The 27879-nt window shown below is 35.7% G+C and overlaps 1 protein-coding gene across 2 annotated transcripts in view; it reads right to left on the bottom strand.

The window, feature by feature from the left end:
* Positions 1 to 375: 375 nt before the first annotated feature.
* Positions 376 to 27879, bottom strand: part of LOC140166260 (proline rich transmembrane protein 1B-like) — a 57946-nt gene continuing 30442 nt past the window's right edge. For both annotated transcript variants that reach the window (XM_072189667.1, XM_072189666.1), the window contains exons 2-5: positions 13703 to 13783; positions 6036 to 6227; positions 4103 to 4571; positions 376 to 3510 (exon numbers count right to left, since the gene is read on the bottom strand). In XM_072189667.1, coding sequence (XP_072045768.1) covers positions 4392 to 4571; positions 6036 to 6227; positions 13703 to 13774 — 444 coding nt within the window. In that variant the 5' untranslated portion in view covers positions 13775 to 13783 and the 3' untranslated portion in view covers positions 376 to 3510; positions 4103 to 4391. The remainder of the gene's footprint in view (positions 3511 to 4102; positions 4572 to 6035; positions 6228 to 13702; positions 13784 to 27879) is intronic.

Consider the following 27879-nt stretch of genomic DNA (forward strand, 5'->3'; position numbering starts at 1 on the left):
AATATGCATGGCTAGTGCTAAGAAGGTCAGATTTCCATTAATTTGTCCCCATCAGGCAGGTATCATAATTATTCAGAGCCAGTAAACGATGGATTCAAAGTAAAATGCATACTATTGTAGGTATTTTTAACCAGTTTAGAAGGTGTGATTCGTGTTAGCCTCCGGGTTTTTATTCTAGCGGTCAGTCGCATGTAGCCACGTATATCTCATGGCGTTTTCCTTTTAGTTTTTGATAGATGTTTAACGATTTTATCGCGGTAGATAATGTCGAATTGAATCTGAAAGAGGAAAATAAAATTCGTTCAGGCTGTCAAGTAAATGCCATTAGAGAATTACAATAATGCTACCAAGTCATGCTTGTGATTCGCTGCTCAAAAAGCTATAAGTCATTTAATATTAAAAAAAATAGTGTTCTACAAAACATTTATTCAACAAGATTGCAAACCTAACATGTTTTGTTAGTCTTGTTCATTTCAAACTATTTTAAAATACATAGTTCAAATCAATAATAGTTTTACAAATCAAATGAAGGCCCGAATATAAACCTTATAACCCTAATCCTATAAAGACTAGGATTTTAGTTAGAGTTAGCGCACAAACCCTCTATATGTTAGGTGTACATTCATATCAAAATATGCACTTGTCGGCTGCTATGTGTCCTTTTTTACATAATACAGAGAGCATTCCTAAGCCATGTGACTTGAGGATGATTTGAAGTGACCTCCGCTCGAGATGAGTCTTTTTAATCCTAGCTATTGTGTCAAAAGAGATACATGTAGCAGCCGACAAGTGCATCATTTTGATATGGACGTAAAGGGTCGTTATCTTTTGGTATCTGTGAAAATTAGTTTTAGTGCCTGTACTCCTGAACGACACCAAATTATTTGCTAAGTAGCATTAATGATCAAAGGCGTCCATCCACTGTGCAAAATGGTGCTTCTTTTAAACACAGTCCTTTTAAAGGATATTGAAGTAAAACGAAACACAGATGTGCAATGTCATTGTCCGGTCAACCATCAATATTTTCAATGTTTTTATTCCAAATTATTAGTAAGATGCTGTGAGCATTGTTGAATACTATTTATATACTCCCTCTGGATACGCAGGTGCTTCAGTTACTTGCCTTCAATGTCCATACTGACGTCTAAGACTCAAATTCCATTCTCTGTTTACAAAAACAAATGTGTCAAAAGACGTATGCTCTTTAAATTTGAACGCTCATTTGATATTTAAAAAAAATTACAATGTTCAATAGCTATGAAAACTCCATATATAATGTCACTTATTCCAGATATCTTTTACCCAACTTAAACCATGAGTTAGTGACCTAACAGTTTCGTATGTCTTGGATGACATATTTCTTCAGAGTGATTGGTATCCCATAATCCTCTTTGCTGATGGTAACACAGCTCCATCCCTAGGGGCGTAGTCTTGAGGATAGAGTCATACACGTGACTTAAATGGTAGGCTCCTCGTCACTGTTCATGACGGCAGGACCTCTCTTACGAATCCAGATTGATTCTCTGATGAAGCAAGTGTTCGCATCACACTCCTTCTATAATACTTTTGTATCTTCCCAATTGATTTTGCCTCTTTCCAATTTGTCCGTTTCTTTCTGATCTTCCTTAAGCCGGGTGTTCAATTTTCGGCCGGTCTTACCAACGTAACTGCATTCACAATTTTGGCAAGGTATCTCGTAGATACAATCAGTTTTGTCTAGTGGGTCAATTTTGTGTTTAGGATGCACCAAAAGCTTCCTCAATGAGGTGTTCTCCTCAAGACTATGCCCCCTAGGGATGGAGCTGTGTTACCAACACAACAAAAATTGCGCTACCTCATTGGCTAGAAACCAATCGCTCGTCCCTCAGCGATGGAGTATAAATTCAGCTTTAGACGGGCGTAAGCACCAAGCCGTAAGGAATCGCAACCCCTCAGTAATTTTCTTCTAGTTTACGCCTATGATGCATATCCCATTATTTTAAGCAAAAACGATATATCTTTTACATTCTAACGCATCTACATGTAATATATACCTGTTGAGACCATATACTTCATTCACACATTTGTAAGCAAGCAATTGGTATGATCAAGATTACTACTATAAAAAATGGTAAACGGTCATTCTTGACGTACGTACAAAATATTTTTTCTTACCAATACTTTGCTTTTGCATTTAATGAAAATCACCTTATCAAAATCCCATTAACCTAGATGTGGCACAAAGGTAAAACTATTGCAATCATCAGAAATATATGGTATATATAAAAAGACATTATTTTTATTAAGTCACGTAGTAATATAAAAGTCATTTGGGTTTTATATATTTCAACATGAGCTCCCAAGGCTTGTTAATGATTTCTAGAAATTTCGTGCTGGATATTGATCCGATTAGATCAAATATCTCATTGGTAATGCATTTGCTAAACATTAATATGATATTCCCGGAATGTATACGGAAGATGGAGGGATTTAAATTTCTCAAACGGGAGGTAAAGCTATATATATATATAATTATATACTTCATTGGTGTGGATTTGAAAATAAAGAGGCGTGGAAGAGTTGGCTGGACTTTTAAGAAATTTGGAGTTTTAAATGTAATATTTCCTACCAAGCAAAATGGTTTGATTTTTACTTTCGAATACCTAAAATACATTGAATCGGTTTGCAATGTGAGGAGTTTTATTGTTCTTAAAACAATAATGGACAAAAGCTGGAAGTCTCTACATTTTTCCACGACAGATGTATTTCGTCGCATCACAATCACGATTGTTCGTGAGAAAAGAATTGAATTAAAATCGATGCTCATACCATATTTACTTTCAAAGTTATATCTGTTTTAATAATGGGCATTTTTGGTCAACAAAAAAGGGGGAAATCACAAAACTGCATTTTTCAACCCAAATTATCTCAGCTTGCGTCACTTTTCAGAAATGTCAGCCAGGTTAATCAGAAAGATTAGACTCTTAAGGTTAATTTTAACCCGGCTTGAACCTTTGCCCAAAAATGTACGAAAATCTTAATTAGAGTAGACCGATGTCTCTTTACTATAATACTTTAGAACAAAAATATATTTGTTAACAGGTTTACAACTTTAAATAATATGTTGTAGTATATCGATATAATATGATGATGATTGATATATTGAGCATACAATATATTCTGTAGTATATCGATGGAATATGGCGGTGATTATAATTATGCTTGATAGAATTAGACCGTCTGACCATCGATCTCCTAGTATCCTCCTCCGCCGTCAGTGTGATTCCAGTCACTCAACATAGTGAGTGAAATCAAACTACCGTGTTGCGAAGGCGGGGAGACTAAAGCTGTAGTTACCGAACACTCATGCGTTTAAAAATGATGATCTTAAGTCCAGCATTGTTGGAACCATTCGACCCGACATTACCCTTATGAACTCTCACCCTCCTGACATTGCCTTCAGTGCATCGGCTAGCATGGTTAGGCGAGTGGCTATGGTACTTTCTGGATAGACTATATGGAACCAGCACGCTGTAAATAAAACAAAAAGAAAACACTGAACTTAATAAGCCATGATTTAACTTTAACAGGGTTCGTAGCCACGACGTAAGTCCTTTATTTTCATCATGTTTGATTGCAATGCTTCTGAAAGGTATGGGTAAGGAAAACGACGCAAACACCTTTCTTGGTGATGGCAGTCTTCAGGCAATTCCCTTATTTCACCCAGATGATCATGTACAAAAGTATTGGCAAAGGAATATTTTCAAGAATTGACAGACATCTCAGAACGAGGATTGACCGCAACCACGCGAAATGCTTTTTTCAATGATGAGACAATCCAAACTCCTCAACGTGGGCAAGAATCTTTCAACCGCATTATCTGTTGACTGCTTGTTGTTATAGCAGTTACGAGTTGCATAATCATGTTTCTATCGCAAACCCAAGAACTTGATCTCTGAGAGGTTTCCGGTGTTGCAAAAATGCAACTTGTTGGAAATTGCAGGCCAAAATGCAATCCCATACCCGTATAAATTGTTTATTATGGAGTGATCTCAGCATGCTCAGGGGTGTATGTTTGTCCGAAGTAATAACGTTCAACCTTTGACACGTCTGTAACTCTTACCTTTAATTTTGGCGTGCGTGTACATCGAGAGTCAATTTGTGACATTTTGATCACTAGAAGGTATGCTCACGTGACGTCACTAACTCGAGGAAGAAAAAAGTACTATAACCTCACAGTACTCTGCTCGATGTCCAAAACGGAGTCAACGCTGGTGTAAAGATTCCATTATATATCACAGAACATCATACACGGCCACACATCTGAAGCTGAGTTATTAAGTTCACAAAATCTGCAGAATAAGTGACTTCAATCAAAAGTCTGCAAATATATATACAAAATATGGACCTTATTATTGTTGCCTTATAGTCGCCAAAGTACTTTCAATCCTAAGGGTATAGTAGCCAATCAATACGGCTACAACAATATATTGTATGATGCCCATAACTATTCCAAGGTAGCAAAAAGTCTTGGTGGATTTACTGGCTAAGTGAGCCCCTAAGCTATCACCGAGAGCGAAGCGTGCTCGGACCTGTGAAAGAAAAGTATCGTATGATGTTAAAAGAATAATAAGTAATGAATAAAGTATTAAATGGTGATGGGGAGATGGAAGGTGATGCTTTACAGCATTACATTATCGTATATTCAATCTGCAAACATAATCTGCAGAAATTGGTGTGACTTTCACAAAACGATCGTTTAATGGCTTTCGATAAACCTGAGCAGGTCACAAATTGTGTGTACCAGACGTTTGCTTTGTACAATATCTCATTTTACATGAATTCTGTATATTACTCATCCATTATGATATTGTATGACTGTTATTTTATAACTATTCCGGTAAAATAAGATCTCACACGATTCTTTCTTAAGCGTGTTAAGTTTGACCAGAAAATCGTGCACAATCTTATTTTATCAGTAGACCGTTTAAGAGTGTAATGTGATCGTCATGAAAACATAAACTCGGTAAATCAGTAAATTCAGTGAAAATGACAATCACTTCCAACCATTCCATGCAATACATTTTTATCGCACTTTTGTCATAAACTTATACAGAAAACAAACCCAACACACCAATATTTACCACAAAAACACATACCCCAATTGAAGACTGTCCACTTATTACCTCAATATCACTACTGCGCATTATGAATACAATTTGGATAACAATGTAAATGTACCATACCCGACAAATATTTGCAACACGAAAAGCTCAGATTAAGTTTAAAACCATCAGTGGTGTTAGCTTTGTCTATAAAGTCAACTAACTAATAAAACCCATGTCATATGAAATTTTCTTCCAAATACACACACTATAACTACATGTACTGTACATATGCTACACATTTGACAGCAAAGTGTTTTACCGTCTCCGGCAATAGAGGCCGTCAGCCTTTCGCCATCTTGTGGGTACAAATGATATGTGTGTTCATGCGTCGGACACTACGCGCAGGGCGCAGCTTGCCACGCAGCTGTTATCGCGCCTCAACGCGGTGATTTTGCTGCTCACGCATGGAGATCGAACGACCATCACAGCGTGTACCCACAATATGGCGGCATATGACGTCACGCTGACGGTCTCTATACCTTTTCATCACACTAATGAAAAAGATAATATATTGACAAAACAATATGACCGTAACACGGAACATTTACTAACGCATCCCAAGAGGTATTCGCATTGTCATACATAACGCGTGCAAACACCTCCCTCCCACAACCCCACATCCACGCACACACCCCACATCTCATAGACCCCATAGACTATACACACCCCACTTCATTCACCCATTTCTACACACCACATTACGTCCCACCCCGCCAAACACAACCCACACTCCATACAAACCCTACATCCCAACACACATCCAACATATCATACAGGCTCACTTGGATGGTTTGTTTCACGCAAATAAACAAACTTTTCAGAAATACCTGAATCATGTAGGAATTCATGGTTTTACCACACTCTGCAAAACATGTTTACTGAACTTACATCACTAGATTTGACAAGTGCAAGTAGTCCCAGAGGTAGACAACAGAATAGTGTGACATTTAAGGCCATACACCAGTAATCTTTAGGCTGAACAGTGTGGTCATATCCTGCATCTTCAAACCCGTGATCATATCCTGGGTCGTACCCAGGATCATACTGATCCATGGGATAAACTGATAATGTACTCGGCCTCTGTAAAAATAAAGAACAAAAAAGAAAATAAGTAACATGTACAATGAATCCTTTCCCCGTCCTGCAACAAAATTTGCATTTATTTTTAACAATCTTTTATAATCGAGTTGTAACACGCACCGGGCAACCGGTTGTCATAAGTCTTTAAGGATTGCAGTGGCCATATTTTTGTTAATTTTAGTCATTTCATTTTATTTTGTTATCAAACTGTAGGACGAGATTTTTGAGATTTACGACTATTTTGACGTCTGACGATGTCAGTCAGGCGGGAATAACGCCCCAAAAGCAGGTGATTTTATTACTGCGCGAGGGGGTTGGGGATAAAAATATCAAATTTATATCAAGCCTCAATATTTGAGTGCAAACCCCGATATTTCATGCTCCTCTCCGACCCGCAGTATGCACAAAAATCGTCACAAACTGAGTACAACATTTTAAGAACGTATTCTTATTCAAGATAAATATTCTCTTTGATTTAATATTAGAATCGGTATATACATGACAGTTTTTTTGTTATATCCTCAAGATTTTTTTTCATAAATCGTCATCAGAAATACGGATTGTAATTTAAAATTTGCACTTTATGTTGGCACATTAATTTATGTCGCTTTAATTATTAATAGTAACTTGGCTTTACCTCGAGCAATGGAAACGTTCGCTGGTACTTGAATTATTCAAATGAAACCATTGGCGAATGAAATGAATATTATTACGAGTAATAAATCAAGGGATTCAGTGCAAAGGCTGCCCTATAGACATTTACTACTTTTGTATTCTGTATTGTATGTACACATCCAGAAATATGACACCTGGCAGCAATTACAGATAGGGCCTTCTAACATTAACCCTTCTAAATACATGATTGTCCTCCGGGTAACATTTGATGTTTTTAAACAATGTTGAAATTCGAATTGTTTTTGCCATAATATATATGTATATATAGTTATAGTATTAAGGTAGTAGCAGATATTTCTTATAACGCATTCTGTTGGGTTTTTTTTGCTATTCAAATAATTTTCATTATTTAAGTATAAGTATAAGTATTTAAGTTAAGATGTGCTGCATTGGGTGAACTAGATCATGATTTTCAACATATTAAGCAGATTCTTACTGATAGCATATCATTAACACTTTCGATATAATTTTTTTTTTGGTATATACATTCACTCAGTCAAATCCTGATTCACGACATTTTAAGTGAAGCACGGCCATATAAACATTCGCAAGACTTCATAAGAAAAGGAAACAGTGCCTTGGATTTTTTCTAAAGTGCTCTAAGCTTTAGCATGTTGCAGAAATGCTTTGAAGGGAAATGTTTCATATGCGGCTGCTTTAATATAAAACCTGATTCTGAGAAAATTTAAATTTACCGACAATATCTTCTTGTCAGTTGTATAATGTTGCTAAAAGGTTCTTATCTATACATGCCCGCTTTGTATGACAAAGTAACCTCCCCTACTGACAGCCATGCGATCGATAAGGCATAAAACTCAATAAACTCAACAATGTTTATGTTGGCAAAAAAAACAACAGATTTGACAGAGAATATAAAATAATCACCATATAAAGATATAAATCTTCAACTATGATAACATTATCTTGGGTTGGGCAAGTGGTAACGTATGAATTGTATGTGGCGGGAAGGGGGAGGGGTAAAGTAATTATATAGATTTATCGTCTGTTTTTGACTGTGGTAATCTCACAAAATAGTACAAATACATGGAAAGTCCATATCAATAACCACTTTGAAACTAGGTATGTTGGTGTTCATTTTAATGATTTTTTCATGTACAAAAGTATGACCAAAACACAAAAATGCTAATAATTTTAACTCGAAATTGTATTTCTTGATATGGGATGAACTTTTACCTGCGTAGATGGGTTAACCAGGATTGGCATCGCGTTACTCCTTGTTTTCTATTTCCTTCCCTCCAATACCTGACTTGTTTAATATCAAGCCTCGAAATGTTTTGAAAGATAACCTTACCGGCTACAAAATGCTAACTATATAAGTCAAATAATTGGATCAGATATATAGCTTGAAGGAGGGGTAAATGAGAAAGTGGCAAACGGAGGCTCGGATTTCATTAGTAGTGTCATGCTACTAAATGTTTGACTTCAGGGAATACAGTACGTGGTTATGCGTCGTGAAAAATTTGGTGTACAGAAACAGGTTTGCAGCATTTGAAAAACGAAAATTCACTCTAAAATATTGGATATGTTAGGTTGTCATGGTTTTACTTGTTATTGGATGACGTTTCAAGCATACGTTGTAAATTATTGCGTTTGTTCTTAACATCTGATCACGTATTAGATTTAAGTTTACATTGCAAAGCCCTTTAGTGTCTACATTGAACTTCGAAAGTACAAACCGATTGCAACTAATATGAAGCTCTTATAGCTGGGATTTGATAGCTAAAATGATTTGAAAAATTAATATAGCTACATATTTGGTTATAGTATTTAATGGACGCGTGCGTTAAGCCGGATTGCTTATCAAAACACGTTGGTAGTAGTCTTTAAAATTAAACATTTTAATAAAGATTGCAGCGAAAAAATTATTAATCTCATTTGAAAGGATTTTTATGGCATTTCCAAATACAGTGCATATAGATTGGCCTATTCCAGATGAAATCCATACTACTATAAGAAATGAAAGGATGACCTTAATTTTCCAAACAGGGGTGTAGATTCCAAACGGAATCACCCATTCAGGTAACCACATTTGAAATTCACACTCCTTGTGTGGAAGTTTAAGGTCATCTCTTCCATACAGGGTGTATGGATTTCAACTGGAATAGCCCATCTTAACATAGTCTGCCCTGTTTTTTTACTGACAAATACGGCATTTTACTGTGGCCAACATGTTGACAGTAAAATGTCTTCTGCGTAAAAAGGCGATACTTTGTGTTATTTATTTGTTCATGGTACAACCGTTAATGTGATGTTACAGACCAATAAGAAATATCTGTCTCCAAAATATAACATCCGCTTTGTTATTATAGGTATATACTTGGAAGGGCACCAGTGTTTTTGCTGTTGTTTTACATCTGCGTTACTAATTACTTAAATATTTCGGTATCGTTCGACTACTTTTCCATCTCGGTAATGTAAAATTATTTAGAAAGCTAATGAATTACTAAATGCATAAAATCAAATTCTGCTTTTATAAACTTAGTACTACGAGGCTACAACCCCCTAAGGTTTTTCAGCCGGCATAAAAACGCCCAAATGACTTCAGCTAAACGTAGATCCATCCTTTACCCTCATTTTAGTGATATTTTATCCGCCGTACTATTTTATATTTATATCTTTGTAAACTTGCAACAGGCACCCATGTTTACTGATGTGTACTCCTTAATGTATGCGGTTTAAACTAAATACATCAGTATTAAAGGTAGTCTTGATTTCTTTTAAATACATAGAAGACTTCATTCGCTGCCCTATTTTGTATTCATAATGTTGCAACATGTTCGGAATGTAGACGATCTAAACTCTATGTAGAGTCAGTGCTTGTCTTGACCTTTTAAGGCGGGTCAGAGGAAAGCATGACCCATGACACACAGGAGGTCGGTCCAGTGTGAGTTCTATAAATAAGATCATTTCTGCCCCGTGTGCATGTTTTTGGGAGGACGATTATTGGTTTCATTGACTCTTTTATCAATGTAAACTCAACCCAGAAAGTATCGAAACGATTATAGATGGTCAGATATATCGGGAACTGAAATATATAGCAAAAACTTATTTAATGCATATAAAGCGCATCTTTCTCCTGCGCATATTGATACCTCTTTTGCTCTACGATATCATTTGGTCGAGTTATGGGCGCTTGAGTGGCTTCAAGTCGGATTTTGAAAGTTGCACTTAGCTCCTATTCAAGCCAAATACACACCCCCACCCCCACCCAAAATCAAGACAACGGATACCGATGTGCTCTGTTTACTTAACCATGACCTTTATTTTATTTTACTCCTTCGACTTACAACTTCAATACTTGCTACCCTTTACTTATCTCTGACTTATCTCATGAACTCTTTCTGCTGACATCTCATTACTTGGTGTGCCCACCATCACTGTCTATCACTGCCTGGATTCGTTGTCGCATGCTCTGAACAAGATGTCTTATCTTTCCTTGGTCAATGTCTCGCCATTTCCTGAGCAGGATGCGCCGAAGGCCTTCTAAGGTGGTGGCAGGCTTAATTGCCTTGTTAGCTTCCCTCTTAAGAGTGTCCCACAAGTGTTCTAGTGGATTAAGGTCAGGGCTCTTTGCAGGTCAGTCGAGAGTATCCACCCCCTCTTGCATCGAAAAGCCTGCCTCTACCAAACCAACAATTCTCCCTCTTTGCATTTGACTCAATTCAGCCATCGTTGGTTACTCTGGACACCTTTCCCTGTCCTACCCTGTCAGATAATCTGACTTCAACCTCATATTGATTTATGCCTACCATTGTTGACCATTGAGTACAATATTGATGGTAATCGGAATCAATTTATCCAACACGCGACACACATACTCATTTGAATTTGGCGGACAAAGGCAATGGTCATTTATTGGTCACAGTACAATGCATTTGGCTTGAATAGGAGCTAAGTGCAACTTTCAAAATCCGACTTGAAGCCACTCAAGCGCCCATAACTCAACCAAATGATATCGTAGAGCAACAAAAGAGGTATCAAAATGCGCAGGAGAAAGCTGCGCTTTATATACATTAAATAAGTTTTTGCTATATATTTCAGATCCCGATATATCTTTTCATCTATAATCGTTTCGATACTTTCTGGGTTGAGTTTATTTATTATAGGGTCCACAACTTCCCCTTCAATACTTTTTAAAATTAATCAAAAAAATAGTTCACGAACTGCAAAGGTGTAAATATGTATGGGTAGTCTTCTTTGTTTTACACATATGGACCAAATGATAGCGTCACACGTCATTGCGTTCAGTCACAATGGTTTATTATGTAAAAAAGAGACAGTTTAAACAGTGTTAAAGGTTGCATATGAGTCCATAGGAGTCAACTCTCAAACAATACAGTAGGCCAGCTCTATTCATGTGTTTGTTAAAGAAAACCTGACTGCTCAGGTGCAACTTTTAAAACGGCCTCTTTTCTTACAAAAGTAACCATTGTGACCGAACGCAATGATGTGTGACGCTATAAATTGGTCTCCATGTGTAAAACAAACTTTTTATATATATAACATTCGGCCGAAGCCAGGCTAAACCCAATAGTGCTCAGAGGCTACTAAAGTCAAGGGATGCCTCCAGATATGACGGGACAGGGATATTGGAAGAGGTCCGATTTTAGAAGCAGGAGGAAAACCGGAGCACCCGGAGAAAAACCTGCGAGGACGAGCATGGATCGGCAACCAAACTCACATGTGGCACCGCGGGGAATTGAACCCGGGCCACAGTGGTGAGAAGCGAGTGAGAAGACCACTACACTAACCCGCCCTCCCGAAAACTATATTAGGGAAGAACACTGCAGCCTTTTAGTTAAATGGCATAAAACTGGAAAAAAATATGGCTCCTACCATCCAACACGTCTTAAACACATTAGAAAACTTCATTTGCTGTCCTATTTTGTATTCATATCTTTGTTTAGTTGCAACAAGCACCACTTGTTACTGATGTTTACTGCGAAATCCATACGATTTCAACCGCTATAGTCAGCATTAGTGGTAGTATTGATTTCTTTTGAACACATTAGAAGTTTTATTCGCTGCCCTATTTCGTATGCAGATCTTTGTATCGTTGCCACTTGCACTCACGCTTGATGTTTTTTAAAAATGCGAAATGTATACGATTTCTGCTCAACAGTGCGCAAAAAAATTAAGGTACCAGTATGTTCACCTCTGTGACCGATATGTTATAATTGGAACCGGCATCATCGTTTAGCTCATTTTTAGGACATCATTCGTTGAAATCGTTTAAGAAATTGTGATGTGCCCTAAGTAATTTAATTTAATTATTTAACTTTGTTTACAAGCTGAAAGCATTTCATTAGATGGGATACCCCCATGTACTTGCAAGAGTTGGTGTGGAAAGTCATTTTGGAATTCCCTCCAAATTATTGTAAACAAAGTCAGATCTATGTTTGGAACTTGCAAATCCCCAGTTCAGTGTATTGTACCACAGGAAAAATCCCCAGAAAGTGATGTAATGTGAAAGGTTAATGTGTATAATTAATCTTGGGAAAATCCCTTAGATTGTGAAATGGAGATCATTTCGGAAATTCCCCCTGGAAGTAAATGTGACAGAATGGTCTATTAATAGATTGGGAATATAAAAATGTGAGAGCTTGATTTTGCTGATTACAGAATGTCATGTAAAACTCCACATGTGTGTGATGGTCTTCGTGCTTCAAAAAAGAAGTACATTTTAACCAGTTTACATAGCCAATAATTGAGCTATTTTAATACAGCAACGAAGGAGATTTCGAGTACACAAATGTGCTCTTCCTCATCAAAGGATTAAAGTTCTTCTGTCGAATTGCTGGAGTTTGCTGGGTTTATGAAAACCACACATCTGTCAAATACAGCGGAGCAGTGTTAAAGAAGCATGTTCCCTGGAGAAAGAGCGATTGGTGAAAGAAACACCATTTTTGGAGAAAGCAGCGCAAGGAGATAGATATTTGGAGAAAGCAGCGCAAGGAGATAAATATTTGGAGAAAGCAGCACAAGGAGATATATTATTGCAGAAAGCAGCATCAATTTCGTGTGAGGATTTCATACGCAAGGATATTTATTAACGCAAGTATACAATGGACTTCGCTAATTTTCGCAGGACAAGTGAATAAGGATATATACATCAGTCGTCCAGAACATTCCAAGAACTCTAGGATCACCAACAAGAAGACCGCTGGTTAAGTACTGATAGAATAAAACTGTGATTGTGTGATTTTATTGTATATGCAATTGTTATTATATGTACCAATCATACTTGCTTTCAATTAAAGACTTAGATTTTGTTAGCTTAATCAAACACTGTATTTGTGTTGTGCATTCGTGTGAGTTCGGGTAAAAGGTGATTTTGGCCTTGAGTCAGTACGACTCGTAACAAAATAAAGACACGATCATCCAAAATCCCAAGGAAGATGCGAATTCAAAATATGCAGTTTGCTCCATTGCATGCCCTATTAATTTGTACACAGAGCATTCTCAAACAAGATAGCGACGTGTGTTCAATAGCACATTGAAACTATAGTGCTTTCATTGATTAGAACATAAGAGTGCAACTTTTGATTTCGTTCCTTAATTAGGTGTCAGATCGCCGTTTCTTTAATTCGCAATCAATTTCAACAAATGAGATCTTAAATACAGGCACAGGAGTAAAGAGTACAGGTATTGGCTGCTTGTTTTAAGTTTGATATATTTGTCTTTGTTTATGACGTACAGGGGTGAATATAACTGGTACCTTAATTATTTTGCGCACTGTATATTATTTAGCATTAGGCCTAGTGGTAGTCTTGATTTACCTCTGTTCCTGTCTTCGCATCTATAGTATGAGGCAAAAATGGAACTGTAATCGACTCGTCGTTGTTCTGCATAGTGATAACCTGTTTATAAAAATGAAAGAGAAAGAGAGAAAAATCATTATCATTCATTCATTCATTCATTCATTCATTCATTTGTGGTTCATTAGCACAATGCATTGTAGCCCGCAAAATTCAAGTGAACAACAAAATAAATAAACCAAATAGATGTCTAGATGTTTAGTAGGGGATGTGTCCTCCTGCACTGTTGACAAGTGCATTGCAACGTCGCCGCATGCTGTTTATTAAATTCCGGACCCGTTGCTGGTCCATGTTGTTCCATACATGTTGGATTGCTCGTGTTAGCTCTTGCAGTGTTGTGTTTTCATTAACATGGGCCCAAAGATATCCCTTCCATCTCAGCCATTTATCATTAAAAAGAAAAGAATTGAACACCTGCTTTGCTTTTGAAAAAGAAGAAAAAGAATGCCAAAGATTAAGTTTTCTTTTACAAACACATGAACATCCCTGGCCTACTGTATTGTTTGAGAATTGAGTCCTATAGATGCAACTTTTAACACTGTTTAAAACGGTCTCTTTTTTTATATAATGAACCATTGTGACTGAACGCAATGACGAGTGACGCTGAAATTTGGTCCACATGTGTAAAACGAATAAGGCTACCCATATCTTTTTACAGGTTTGCATTTCGTCAAATATTTTTCGATTTATTTTAAAAAGTATTTAGGGGGGAACAATTCAGCATACCCGAAATAACCAAAATAATTTGGTTGCCAGCTTTAACGCGAACTTCCCGCAAGATCCTTAAATAAGCACATATTTCCAAAATAAAACCAGTCACCAATGGATCAATTTGTATTTTGATCAATTACAAACTATGACACACTGGCTATTTTAATATAAGGCACGTTCTTGCAACAAGATGAAATGTCTGTGCAGTGACAATTAAAAATCCGTGTTTAAAATATGTAATAGAGATGTTTTAATAGTAGAAGCCTTTCTCATTCAGGTAAAAATGCAAATTTTTTGGAGGCTTGGATCCACTCTTGACTATTTAAACAAACAAATAATCTTGTTTAGACTTCCATAGTTTGCTCAATATTTTGATTAAATCTTATCTTGAATGAGCATCACGACCCTTAAAAGTGCAAGCCTAATGTAATAGACTACTATAAACATTTTGCTTAATACATGTATATATATATTGAATGAAAGTGAACATAATCATGACCTTGAAATACCGAGCCAACAGAGAAATGGATCTCATATTCTCCATATTGACAACCCGATACTCCTTGATATAATCATGATTATCTTAAATATTACCTTAAATGAAGAACCTTGATCAAAATTTATATGCATAAAAATACGTATTATGTACAAAATATAAGCTAAAATTCAATATTAATGTTGTCATTTTAATACATAACAACAATTCATTATTTCAATATGTTCATGCTTTATCTGAATATAGTTCACCTGTTTACCAGTAATAGAATATCTCTCAAAATGCATGATATTGTAGTGAAATTTCATTTAAGCGATTAGTATTGATGCATTTTAGCCATAAAATATCTTGACGCATAAAGCATTTGTGCAAACAAGGACTCAAGCTTGTATAAAGTGCTTCAAATGCTGTATATGTGACCGTACAGCACGAATGAGCCGTAAATGTCCTCAATTGTATTCTGAGTTACAGTGTAAAATGGGCATGAAGGTCATATTCATAGGTATTTCAATTTGGTGCTACGTGTATCTCATTTAGTAACTCAGAATACAATTGAGGACATTTACGGCTCATTCGTGCTGTACGGTCACATATGAGATAATTACCAATCAGGGACGTAGCTCCTGGTGAGCGGGACTATGTAAGGGAGTATGTAAATTTCATCTAAGTAGATTGTTCTCGTCCAATTCTGTGTCCCCATTTTCTTTTTGCCTATTTCTCTTCCTCTTCTGTTTTCCCTTTTCATATTATCTGTATATTCATTCCCTTTCTCTCCTCTTCTTCGCTTTCTAATAACTAGAGAAGCCCCATCATAAAAACATTTCCACCCAAATTCTACGACAAAGGTGACTCTATTGGCCATTGGGGGGCGAGCGAATGTTAATACCCAAAGTAACTTTATCCAACACATAATCACTCCCTCTGTGTCTGTGACCTGCAGACCAATATGCAAACTCATATGACAGATGTAAAAAGAATCCATTGCGATCCTCATCTGAAGATGTCGTTTATGCCACCTGCATCTGTGTATTGTATTTACATTACTGTGGCTTAAAACTAAATCCAATGCCATACATCCGTGAGTACAGCATGTAAAATGAATACATAACAAAATATTAAGTTGAACATCGTATTAAGTTTCAAATTAACGAGTGAAAAAATAACATCTGCCTGAAACAACCTCATAACAATGTGCTGTAGTTTGAAGCTTTTCATTAAGTGAACGTTTCTTAGTTGCAAATTTAAAATAAAAAGTCAAATGGTTAGTGCCTGCTCTTTCGAATGTTTCCTATGTCGAATTTGAAATGCGGTTCGCTACATCGAATCTAACTCTCTCCATTATCCTAACCCTAACCTTAACCCTAACCCTTGACCTAACAAGTCAAGTAACCATGTTTCATTTTCGAGATAGTGAAATTTACTGTACAGGGTGCTGATTAAGTTATCAACTAAAGAATTTCGACCACAGACAAAATACTTTTTAATCTAACGGCATTTTTCAAACTGTATACTTAATTTTGATACACCCTGTATATTCGACATAGCGAAAGCGCGGACATCTTCTAAATAACTGTAAGATACCGTATGCGGTTAGCCTAAGTACTTAGTACTGAAAAGTAGGGACATCTTCATTTAACACTAAGCGTATTTATATGCTTGAAAATGTTCGTAGCTACCTATTTTTGATATCTTTCTTTCCATATTCATTTTCTTGTATTTCATGGTATTTCAATCTTTACAGGTATTTCAAAATCTTTAACGTTCACTGGAATCAGCAGCTAAAAACCACGGATCTGTATGGGGAAATCCTTAAGATAAGTGAGATAATCAAACTGAGAAGGATAAGATTGGCTGACCACTGCTCAAGAAGTGAACAAATGTACAATTTATAGAATAATAATAACCGCAAAAAAGCACAAAAAAAAGAAGATTTGATATACATACTCAAAAAAAGTTGTGCAAGTGAAAAGCGCCCTCTTTGGCAATTAGAAAATACCGTTGTGACATAATGCCTACATCAACGTCAAGGGGGTAGTCTTAGGTCTCCAATGCCGTTTGTTCTGTTCAATTTGCTTGATTTAATCTCGAGATATGCTTACTTAACAACGAAAGGGTAAAATCACAATTGTGCCACTTTTACTAGGGAAGGGGGCTGTACATGTAAATGAATGATAGCATCAAGTTTATCAAGAGTTCATTCGTGAAATCAAAAGAATGCATCAATTACACAACAATACAAAATTGTTTTTACTGTTTTATCATGATACAGGTATAATGATTCTCTTTTTCCACTTACGACAAATTAAAAGATATTATATACAGGGTGTAACAATAAAATGTGTACAATTTTGAAAATAGAATGACACAAGTATGCCGCTTATATTTTGGTTTGATATTTATATGTCTATCAAGATAATTTCTTTAGCCACCAGCTAAGCTTTGTTTCAATACAATCGACGGTATAAAAGTGAAGATATGGCCAATTATGTAACCTAGTCTTAAAACCGCTTGGGCCACTTTTGTCTAAACTGTTAGTGTTACAAAAGTGACTGAATAGAGTTGGAACCATGGACGATGCTCTTATGATAGGGGTATTCGAAGTGGTAGAAATGATTACATAATAGAATATCTCCTTGAGTTTTTGAAAGTCACAACTAATCACTGACTTAACAACCTCATTTACTAGAAATCGTGGCTGCAGCTCAACAACTTCAACCCCAATTCACGTTGGAAGAGCATATTTTTATGGTTGTGACATTCGGTAGCACATGGAGTCAAACAGAAACCATAAGATTGTTTATAGCTCATTTTCCAAACTCATGTCTTCCATCAAGGCATACAATTACATATAACTATGAGAAGCATGTGGAATTTGTTAACAGAAATGCTGGCATTAGTGGTCGCCCAGAACAACTAGAAGACAAGCTGAACTTAATTTCAAAATCCTATTGTTTTGTACTTATGGATGCAAAAACTGTTCTCAGTTTTACCAACGATATCTCAGGGATATGAGAAATTACTTTATTTATAAGATAATTTGAAAGAAATTCCATGACTTAGATTTATAGATTTTAAAGAATGTCATATTATCATTAAGTTCATGTTAATTATATGGAGAAACGCGACTTATTATTCTTTTGTGTCAGTTCTTGATGTTAAATGCACGATAAGCATATCTACGCGGTACAAACTTGATGTGCGCAAACATGGCAAAAGTGGCCCAACACGTTTTCTGGACGTTTTAATTAATCGGACATAACTTTTGAACCCAAGCTAGTAAAGAAACCAACTAAACGTCTTCTTGTAGCCAAGATAATACTAATTGTATTGCATATAACATTTTTTTTAGTTTTTTCCTGAGAAGTCAAAATGCAATTGTATAAAATTTATTGTTACACCCTGTATTTCATATTCTGCTGTAAAATTAAATACATGTGCATGTTAATGATTTTATCATGGTAAATACTGTTTTCTTTGTCACTCAAGACATGTTAAAAGACAAACAAATATTGCACACTCATAGGTTAATGAACTTAGACAATTTCATGAAATTTGACAAATTAATGAAATTAGGCAAAATAATGCACACGCGTTGATGTTGATGCGTCTAATGCACGAGGCCCGAAGATGGGAGTGCATTAGACGCATCAACATCAACTATCATTGATTTACACGTATAGCCCTATTCCCGAGTAAAAGTGGCACAATTGTGATTTTACCCTTTCGTTGTTAACTAAACATATCTCGAGATTTAAAAAAGCAAATTGAACAGAACAAACGGTATTTGAGAGGTGAGACTGTGCCCTTGACGTTGATGCAAGCATCATGTCACAACGGTATTTTCTAATTGCCAAAGAGGGCGCTTTTCACTTGCACAATTTTTTTTGAGACAGGCTGTATAAACGGAAATCTATCTTAAAAATACCTTTGAAATTCATGTGTATTAGTGTGATAGCTGTTGGTGTTGTCAAGGTCTAGAATTTTACATTATATAAAGTTTTTTGTTAGAAAAGCTAAATACATAACCACATCAAACAACCGTGATACATACATTTACTTGTAAATAGTATTATACTCAATCATTTCGGATTCAAATTTATTGGACACCGATTAATTTGACATAGCATGATGAATATTTATTTTGATACAACCTTGGAAAACAAATGTTCTTCTTGGGGCAAATTTTCAAAGAAATGCAGACTTGTTTGCTTAAACAACTGGTATTAGTGCATGATGCCTCTTCATTGAATTAATGAAAACATATTTTCCGTTTTCATGTGAGCAAGACAGTTTTAATTTTCACTTAATCTTTAATTTAGTTTATTTACCTGTGTTTTGTGACAAAAACATCAAAACAAGTTACAAACATTTTCTTTGGCGTAGGAAATTGAGAGCGAAGTGAAATCTCTCAGGGATGTTTGAGCGAAATTAGAAATTTCTGAAATAACAAAGGGCTTCAATTTCAATTCTCCAATTGAAGCACAGACCCATCCTCGAGGAAATTATACCTGATGCCCGAAAACTGCAAAACAATAGTCTTACTGTATTGCTCTCACCCGCTATAATGTAAACTAACAGCTTTAAAATATACTTATTATTCCTCCTCATATTCTTTTGTATTCGTTTTATTTAAACAACGTAAAAAACATAGACAGACGTATAAACATTTCACATTATCTTTAGGGATACCATAGGTGAATATCTTAGTCAAAATACAGACATGATTTAAAAGGGATATTGTGAAAGCACGTAATACCATAGCATACTATTATGAGGGTGACATTTGATGTCAGAAAAAATGTCCTTTAATACATTAAGCAATTACTGTCTGCACCGAAAGCGTAAGAAGTCAGGATAAGCAAAGAAATTTATTTTGCATAAAACAAAGATATTTCAAAGTCATAGAGGCATTTTTTAATCGCAGTAAACTCTCACATTCCTTGCTAGCAAACAAGAAAAATTAACCAAACTATAATTAAAGACAGAGATAAAAAGAATTTATCGCGTCTGATGTCACTGTCAATTACGATCCTTGATTGGTTTACACAGGTTAATCAGCGCGTAAAAGGAAGACCGATCTATCTGGTGCTAATCGGAGAAAAGGAATAGCAGCAAATGGCGAAAAATTACGTACTTTTACAAGGCAAAAAGCAGCTTTTCTAGGCATGGTGGACATGGTGCCTCCTTTTATAAAAGTTTCCTACTATAAAGACCTAACTTTTGAGATGGTTTGCATGTCGAAAGGTGCAAAGTTAACAATAAGGCGCCCGGTTATAAATCCGCGATCAGCAAGTCATCATCACGGCACTTGTAAACAAACCGTGCTCGAATTTGATTGACAGATGACGTCAGACGCGATAAATTCTTTTTATCTGTGTCTTTAATTATAATACTGTCATAAAAATGGTAGGTAATAACGTATTTCTCAGGCGGTATAGGACACGTATCGTAAGCCATAGCTATCAGAATTCGAGTGGGCTCAGTCGACCGGGAAATTTCTCGGTCGTCCGGTTAAAATGCGAGTGACTGGCTGTTTTAACCAATCAGCGCAAATAACTCACTCGTTCTTATTTTATTCCACTCGAACGACATACTCACTAAATTGGACCGCCCATTTTCAGCTTACGTTTCATTCGACCGGGATTAGAGGCGTGGCCTGACCACGTAATTAGCCCGGTCGTAGAGTACAGAAAGTATTGGTTCCCGATACGACCGGGCTGCTAGTTCTGTTTACCATTTACCAGACAAAGAAATATACACATGCCTCATATGAATGCATAGACCATGTGCGTATAAGCTCGTATACTAAGTGCCCATTGAGCACTGCTGGCAGTAAAGCGTTCATACACAAGACATGATTAAATTTTAATATCAAAAAATAACACAGAGGATGTCCGACAATTAGACAAAAGCAGTATTTTGAAGGTTATGCATTACAACATTATTTTACTTGGATTACCATTATCGAATTCATGTCATAAACTGTGTATTTGAGTTCGAATTGCATTGCATAATACAAGCCTGTTAGGCCACGAGCACAAAATAGTTCCTTAGCAATTTGCAAAATTGCTAAGGTCTGTTTCTGTCAAGTTCTTTCTTTCTTTCTTTCTTTCTTTCTTTCTTTCTTTCTGTCAATCTTATAATGAGCCACCGTAGCCATATGCTTTGAGCCATGTTGACCATATTTGGTCATTAGGACCATTGGGTGGGGGGACAAATGAAACATGATCAACTTCAGGTCAAAGGTCATCCACTTCCGGTCAATGGTCAAAAACGTGATTTCACTAAAAATGCTACTCCTTCCACAAATTACAAAGCACAATGATGGCACTTGGGTACATGCATCAGCTATACCCAGTGTCTAAAAGTTATTGTCCAGAATTGGGGTCAAAGGTCATTAAGGGATACTTCCGGTATATGACCAAATTCCCTTAAATGCTGCTGCTGTCGCAAATATATATAGTACAACAATGTTACTTGGTCATCAGGTCCAATAGCTGGTGGCACAAATGTCACATGACCAACTCAAGGTCAAAGGCCATGGAAAGGTCAATATGGCCAAAAATGATGTTTCCTGTTATTTTTACTAAAACTGCTACTCCTTACACAAATTACACAGCAAGATGACGTCACTTGACACATGCATTAGCCTTGAGGTCAAAGGTCATACGAAGGTCATTATGGCTGATGTGATTTTCTGTTCTGTTACTAAAAATACTAAATGACATTCCACAAATTATAATATAGCATGACATTACTTGCATACATCCATTGGGGTCAAAGGTCATTGGGTCAAAGGTCATTGGGGTTAAAGGTCATGTAGGTATTACTTCCGGTATGTAGCAAAATACCTTAGGAAGTCGCACTATAATAGCGCATGATCAAAGTTGCACAGAACTATTTACATGAATATTGAATAATTTTGGTTTATATCAAAATGATTTCACATACTGTAATACTATGGAAATTAATTATAATTAATGATTATAATAATACTACAAATATCTGTTTATACATGTATATTCCAATGAATCATTGAATTATACCAATATACTGGACCTTTTGAACTCGCATATGCTATAGGTGAGCTAACGAATTAACCTTGGTCTTTAGTCAAATTCCAAAGTATTATAGTGCATTTAAAAAAAAACCTCTCAGTAAAATCAGCATAATATACTACTGCTTACATGCATGCATGTTATATAGCTGGGCTAATTAGCTATAGGCCTAGCTAATTAGCTATTGCTAAGGTCGCGTATATGTGTATGCGCAATTTAGCTCTAGTTTTAGATTTGCTTCGACGCGTGGCTGCTTCGATCTAGTAATTCGGTCCTTGATCATGACCTGAAGTTCACCTACTTCCCCTATTTCTGCATTCCTACAATTAGTTGACCATATGTTTAGTTAGTAATGGTTAGTGTTATTGACACTAGGGCCCTGAAGTGGGAATTGTGATAACCTGTTGTCAAACTATATACATCCACAGATTCTCAACATCATAATACTATGTTTTGATGTTGACATACAATGGTGCATGGTAATGAGTCTATGCATGTTGTATAGGGATGTGAGGAAAACATTAATATTGCTGATATTTAAATTGTTACATGTTTTGATGCACGAATATCAATATATGTACTGAATGAAATTATTTGACTTATTGCTAACCAAATCAAAGTTATTCATATAGGCCTAAATGACAGGTTTACTGAATGAAATGATAAAATCATGTTTCAATTGGTGATTGCCCCTATTTCAGAATATTTTAACATATTTGGTAACATTGCCATATGTTTATACTTTCTACAACAAACATTACAAAGTTTTCTAACAAAACCATTCCAAAAGTACTGTAGATAGTCGATATGGTCGATGAAAACGAAAGGGCGATCAGTGTTTAAAACAGATAGCATCTTTATTCATACATATTCATAAATAGGTCTATCTCCTTGGTATAGAGCAAAACAGCTAATTCAGAATATGAAGCAAATTAGAAGTATTTGATGTTGAATTTCTTTGTATTTTGTTGTTTTTTTATTATGGAAATAAAGATTCATTCATTCATATTTAACAATATATGACTAACTGTTCCATTTATTTTTGCTCCAAAACTTTTAAATTCCAAACCGAATTTATATTTATTTGATCATTTGCTGTATAAATTAATCAGAACTGATAACTTTTCAAAAATCCATGTTATAAATCCAGGACACATATTTGATAGAAATAATAGTTTGTAAACTTCTGGTCGGATGAGCTGGTATGGTGGTGTTATAGCATAAAACATGATTAAGGCTTTGCATCTATCGTGATAACTGAACAAAGTACACAACGATACATGAGTCTTTAGGCCTATGAGTTTATATCATTATCATTAACTTTGGAAAGACAGCGAGAAATGATCAAATTGATGAATAAAACTAGCATCAAGTAAAATTGCAAAATAAATACACCGGGTAAATACATCAAAGAAAAAACTCTATTCAACAAAAAACAAAACCAGAAACATACATCGTGAACGTAATTAAGGCATACACAAAACACATCAATGTTGAAAGGGTATACACTGAAAAGATAAATACTTTTAATGAATACATAGGCCTTCAATAGCGCTGAGAAATAGATCCTTGAACTTGAAAGGTAAAGTGACCAGACCAGACAAATGCTTTGGGAGTACAGATTTATCAAATGTGCCCTGGGACCTATTATAGCGATTAGTCCCAATTACTGTTTAATGGATTTGGTCTGCCCCCATATTTTTAAGGTCCATTTTTTTTTCATTCATCACATGCTTTGATATGTTGCAGTAGTGTGATCTGAGTTTTTCTAATTAATTGTGTTGTTATGTTAAGCCTAAACATCATGAATACAGCCAATGTCAAACATGCCAGGTTACTCATGTATTGGGGAAAACCAGGGATGAATATAAATCATAGACCATCAAAACATGAATGCTGTTGACAGATACCTATTTATTTGAATTAGTGGTGGTCACACTTATTCTATCCTTCACACACTTAAAATGTCCATGGAGGAGGACATGTATACTTCAATGGCATTCTCATAATTTGGTAGGTTAGGATATTTCATTTAATACTAATTTTGTTTTGCAATATTCTTTTTAACAACTGAGATAGTTGTAAAATGAAACAATAAGCATTTTGAACAAGTAAATATTTCGTACACTAAATTGAACACATACTTAGGATGAGAACAGAAAGGAAGAAAAAATGTAAAGGAATTATGATAAATGCAGCAGGAAACTGCAGCTTGAAGAAAAAAATGACCCAATTCATTTCTCAGAAATAAATCACTATAGGCTAATATTTATTGAGAATTATGATTTTAAGATTATGTCTCTCTCTTGAAAATCCAAATTTCAAGCTAAAATGTTGATTTTTCATTCCTTGTTAATGTTGGCCTAACCTGTCCACTTCTCATTTTATTATTGTTTGATAGTTGTAGGCCTATTATTAGCATTGTCGAAATCATTAATACTTAAAGACAACAATTTTAATTAAAAATTGTGTGAAATATATTTCTTATTATTTAATAAGCTACTAATATCACATTCTGATTTCTGAATAACAAAATGTACCATGCATGTGCAAGGTGAATGATAATGATTTCAGTCTTATACTTTTCAATTGTTACTTTCACAAGAAAGTATGATTTATATTTAATAAGGTAGTTTTTCTTTTGGTTTATATTGGTTAATTATATTTATTAACAATCAAATGATTTTGCTCAAACTTGTGTGGGTCCTGAAAACAACACTGGCAACCATATCTGGTAGTAGATTGCAGGTAATGTCCCTCTGGCCTGGTCCTGCTCCATAATTGGGTATATTCCCCATGAGTGTCTAAAAGCAGGTGCGTGAACTAATTTAACCCCAAAAGACCGAAGCAGTCTCCACTTCTATGCAAACTTCGAGCTACTACTAGTATATTGTTCTCGAGGCCTTACCAATGCTTACTATGTTATTCTGCCCAACTCATTCTAGGTATCGTGGTTGTTATTATATGAACGACTAAAATGTAAAAGTATGGAGTAGATAGGAAACTTTTGTTGTCCAATCACCTATGAATAATTACATGTATCTATCCGATTTTTAAAAAATCCGGTGCATTCATTGTATTCTAAGTAGATCTAAATAATTGGCCTTTAATGGTTTAAGGGCCGCTTTTTATTCGATCGACGTAGAATATGTTTTCCTAAAATCTATTCCCATATTCTATTTCCAGTCAGGTTTAACTTACAAGAAATGTAATTTGATCATCGTAAAATCAATAAGGGGCGGTTTAATAATTACGACCCCCTTACGACCCCTGGTTGACCCCTTTAATTAGTTCACAACCCCTAATATATTTTTACAACATATTATACAAATATAATTGATTTATTATCAACAAATATCGTTAGAAGATCAAAATTAGGTCTAATTGAATTAGACTGTATAGCGAATACTTGTTGCGCGAATATTCTACATCAAATATTTGGAGTATCATATTGCCCCAATAAAGTTAGATTGTTTATTATTTTTAAGTAGTTAAATAAATGGTATTTGCCATTTTCATTATTGTATTGGGACACAAATTGTACTACCCCTACTTTTGCTAGTGATATTTATTATAAGAAATTTGAATTGTTACACTATTTGAATGTGTATATTTTAGTAGATTAGGTTAAAATTTGCGTGTCCGGCAACATGTTTTTTTTTACCAAAATAAGTTTTGCGAAGGTTGCACTCAGTCTCAGTCTTCAAGATACTGACCTGTTCAGATAACATAATAGGCCTATACGCGAGTAACTGTCATTGAAATAGAGTTGTAGAATAATGGACTGTTGACATTATATTTTCTTTCGAGTAAGTTCCCCCACCGTCCCTCTTCAATTTACAATATTAAATACACTGCTCCCGTAGTTTAAGTATAGCGGTCTATGGGCATACCGGACACCACCTTTTGACCTGGCAGAAGTAGCCGAGATAATTGGACATAAATCTTCACTCATGCCTTGAACTTCGAGAATCTCATGTCCACACCTCAGTAATAGTACACTGAGCACAGGTGGTTGAAATTGGAATACCATCAGGGGATTTCCCTGTTAGCTGAGCTGAGCTGAGATTTATTCCAAATGCAGTTATATTTTGTGTATTTTCGTTCAACAACTTTATTCAAGTTTTACTTTAACATAATTATTTAAGTGTAGTAGGTATGAACTTTCTATGAATAAAATTCTCTTGTACTACATGTATGTATTATAAACGTTTTAGTCAAATCATGTTTTGATTAATAGTATTAAATTTTGATAATAATTATATTGTTATGAACTAGTGAATAGATTATACCAATTCAGGAAACGTAGGATAAATCAGTGCCTTCAATTAGGCTGCCCACTCGAAATGGAATGTTCAGTAAATCAACCGGCTTACATTTCACTCGACCGGGTTGTACACAAGACGAATTTCTATGTCGGCGCTTGTCAATCTGGCATGTATTTGGTACTAGCACTCTAATCAGCCAATCAGATCCGGTCGCAAAGTTTGCGAATTCATGATTGACACACATGCGGTCACCTGAATCTCGCTCGTTAGCTAAAGTTTACAGCACCACTTAGAATGTACATGCGACGTCGACCGGGATATACAATCTGATTGGCTACATAAACCCACTCGTACCGAATTCACGTATTGCCTGCAGTGTAAACACATGGGCCAGTTCTTGAAGCTTGTCAAGGGAAAAGCCTCTCACACTTCAAACGGGCTACCCGGGGTGCCTCAATGAACATCATATCTTATAATAATTATGACTAACACTAAATTTGTGAAATTAAATATATGCCTTTCTTAAATTAAATATATGCCTTTCTTTTTAAAAGTTAAAAAAAAAAAGAAAAAGAAAATTGAAGTTACTAAAATGATTGGCACATGATTGATCTTATGCCCAATGGGCTGAGTAGCCTATAACCATGAAACTGGCCCTTTCTCGTTTTAATAGGTAAGCATACCAGTTTGTAAGGTCACGCTTAGTATCACGGAAAATTACACGCATTATATTAATGATGACATGATGGCAAATGAAGTTGCTGCATTTCCGTACCTGTACATGCTCTACTACCGTCCAGTCATCCTAGTAATTTGAGCTGTGTATATATGGAAAAGGGTATATACTTGGAACATTAATTTTCATATGTTTGTTCAAATTATATGAATAGGCCCTCTCAGCCTGCAGCACCCTGTAATTTCATCCATCCATGTGTTGCATTCGACGTGTCTTTTTTTTAAATATCAATCTCACATTAATAAAGCAACAGTGTTTAGACAATTATCTCTGATATGCCTTTTGAAATAAACACAAATAACATACAATGGGTAATCCGCAAATATATTCACGTACACATTTTAATTCTGAGCAAGCCCGTTTATTGCTGTAGAGTTGTGAATACCCGTGTAAACATTTCCCAGACCATTACTGGCGTGGCTACTAATGGTTATACCAGATAGCCAACAACATAATCATACTCTTTCCACGTAGCTCTTTCACAACCTCCACGCTTTGTGGGCGGGTCAAAAGTCCGGTCGCATGGAAATTCACCGAGTCGATAATTTTGACCGAATGGAAAACATTACGACCGAGTGGGCTCATTTCGTGATTGGTTAAGACGCTCGGTCGTGCGGATTTAGCCCGGTCGACCAAGAAAAATCCCACTCGACCGGGCCCACTCGAAAACTGATAGGCATGGCCAACGATAGACACGCAACACATGACGTACGAGGCTGACGAAACTATAAAAATAGACGGTTACATACTTACAGTGGGATACATCGTCGCAACCCGACGGTTTTAGAATAACATAATTTTATTTTTACACCACATAACAAATTTATAATTATTGTTTGTGAAGATTTCATGATTACGTGTTAATTCAA

The sequence above is a fragment of the Amphiura filiformis genome, chromosome 12, assembly GCF_039555335.1.
Source record: "Amphiura filiformis chromosome 12, Afil_fr2py, whole genome shotgun sequence".
Taxonomy (NCBI): domain Eukaryota; kingdom Metazoa; phylum Echinodermata; class Ophiuroidea; order Amphilepidida; family Amphiuridae; genus Amphiura; species Amphiura filiformis.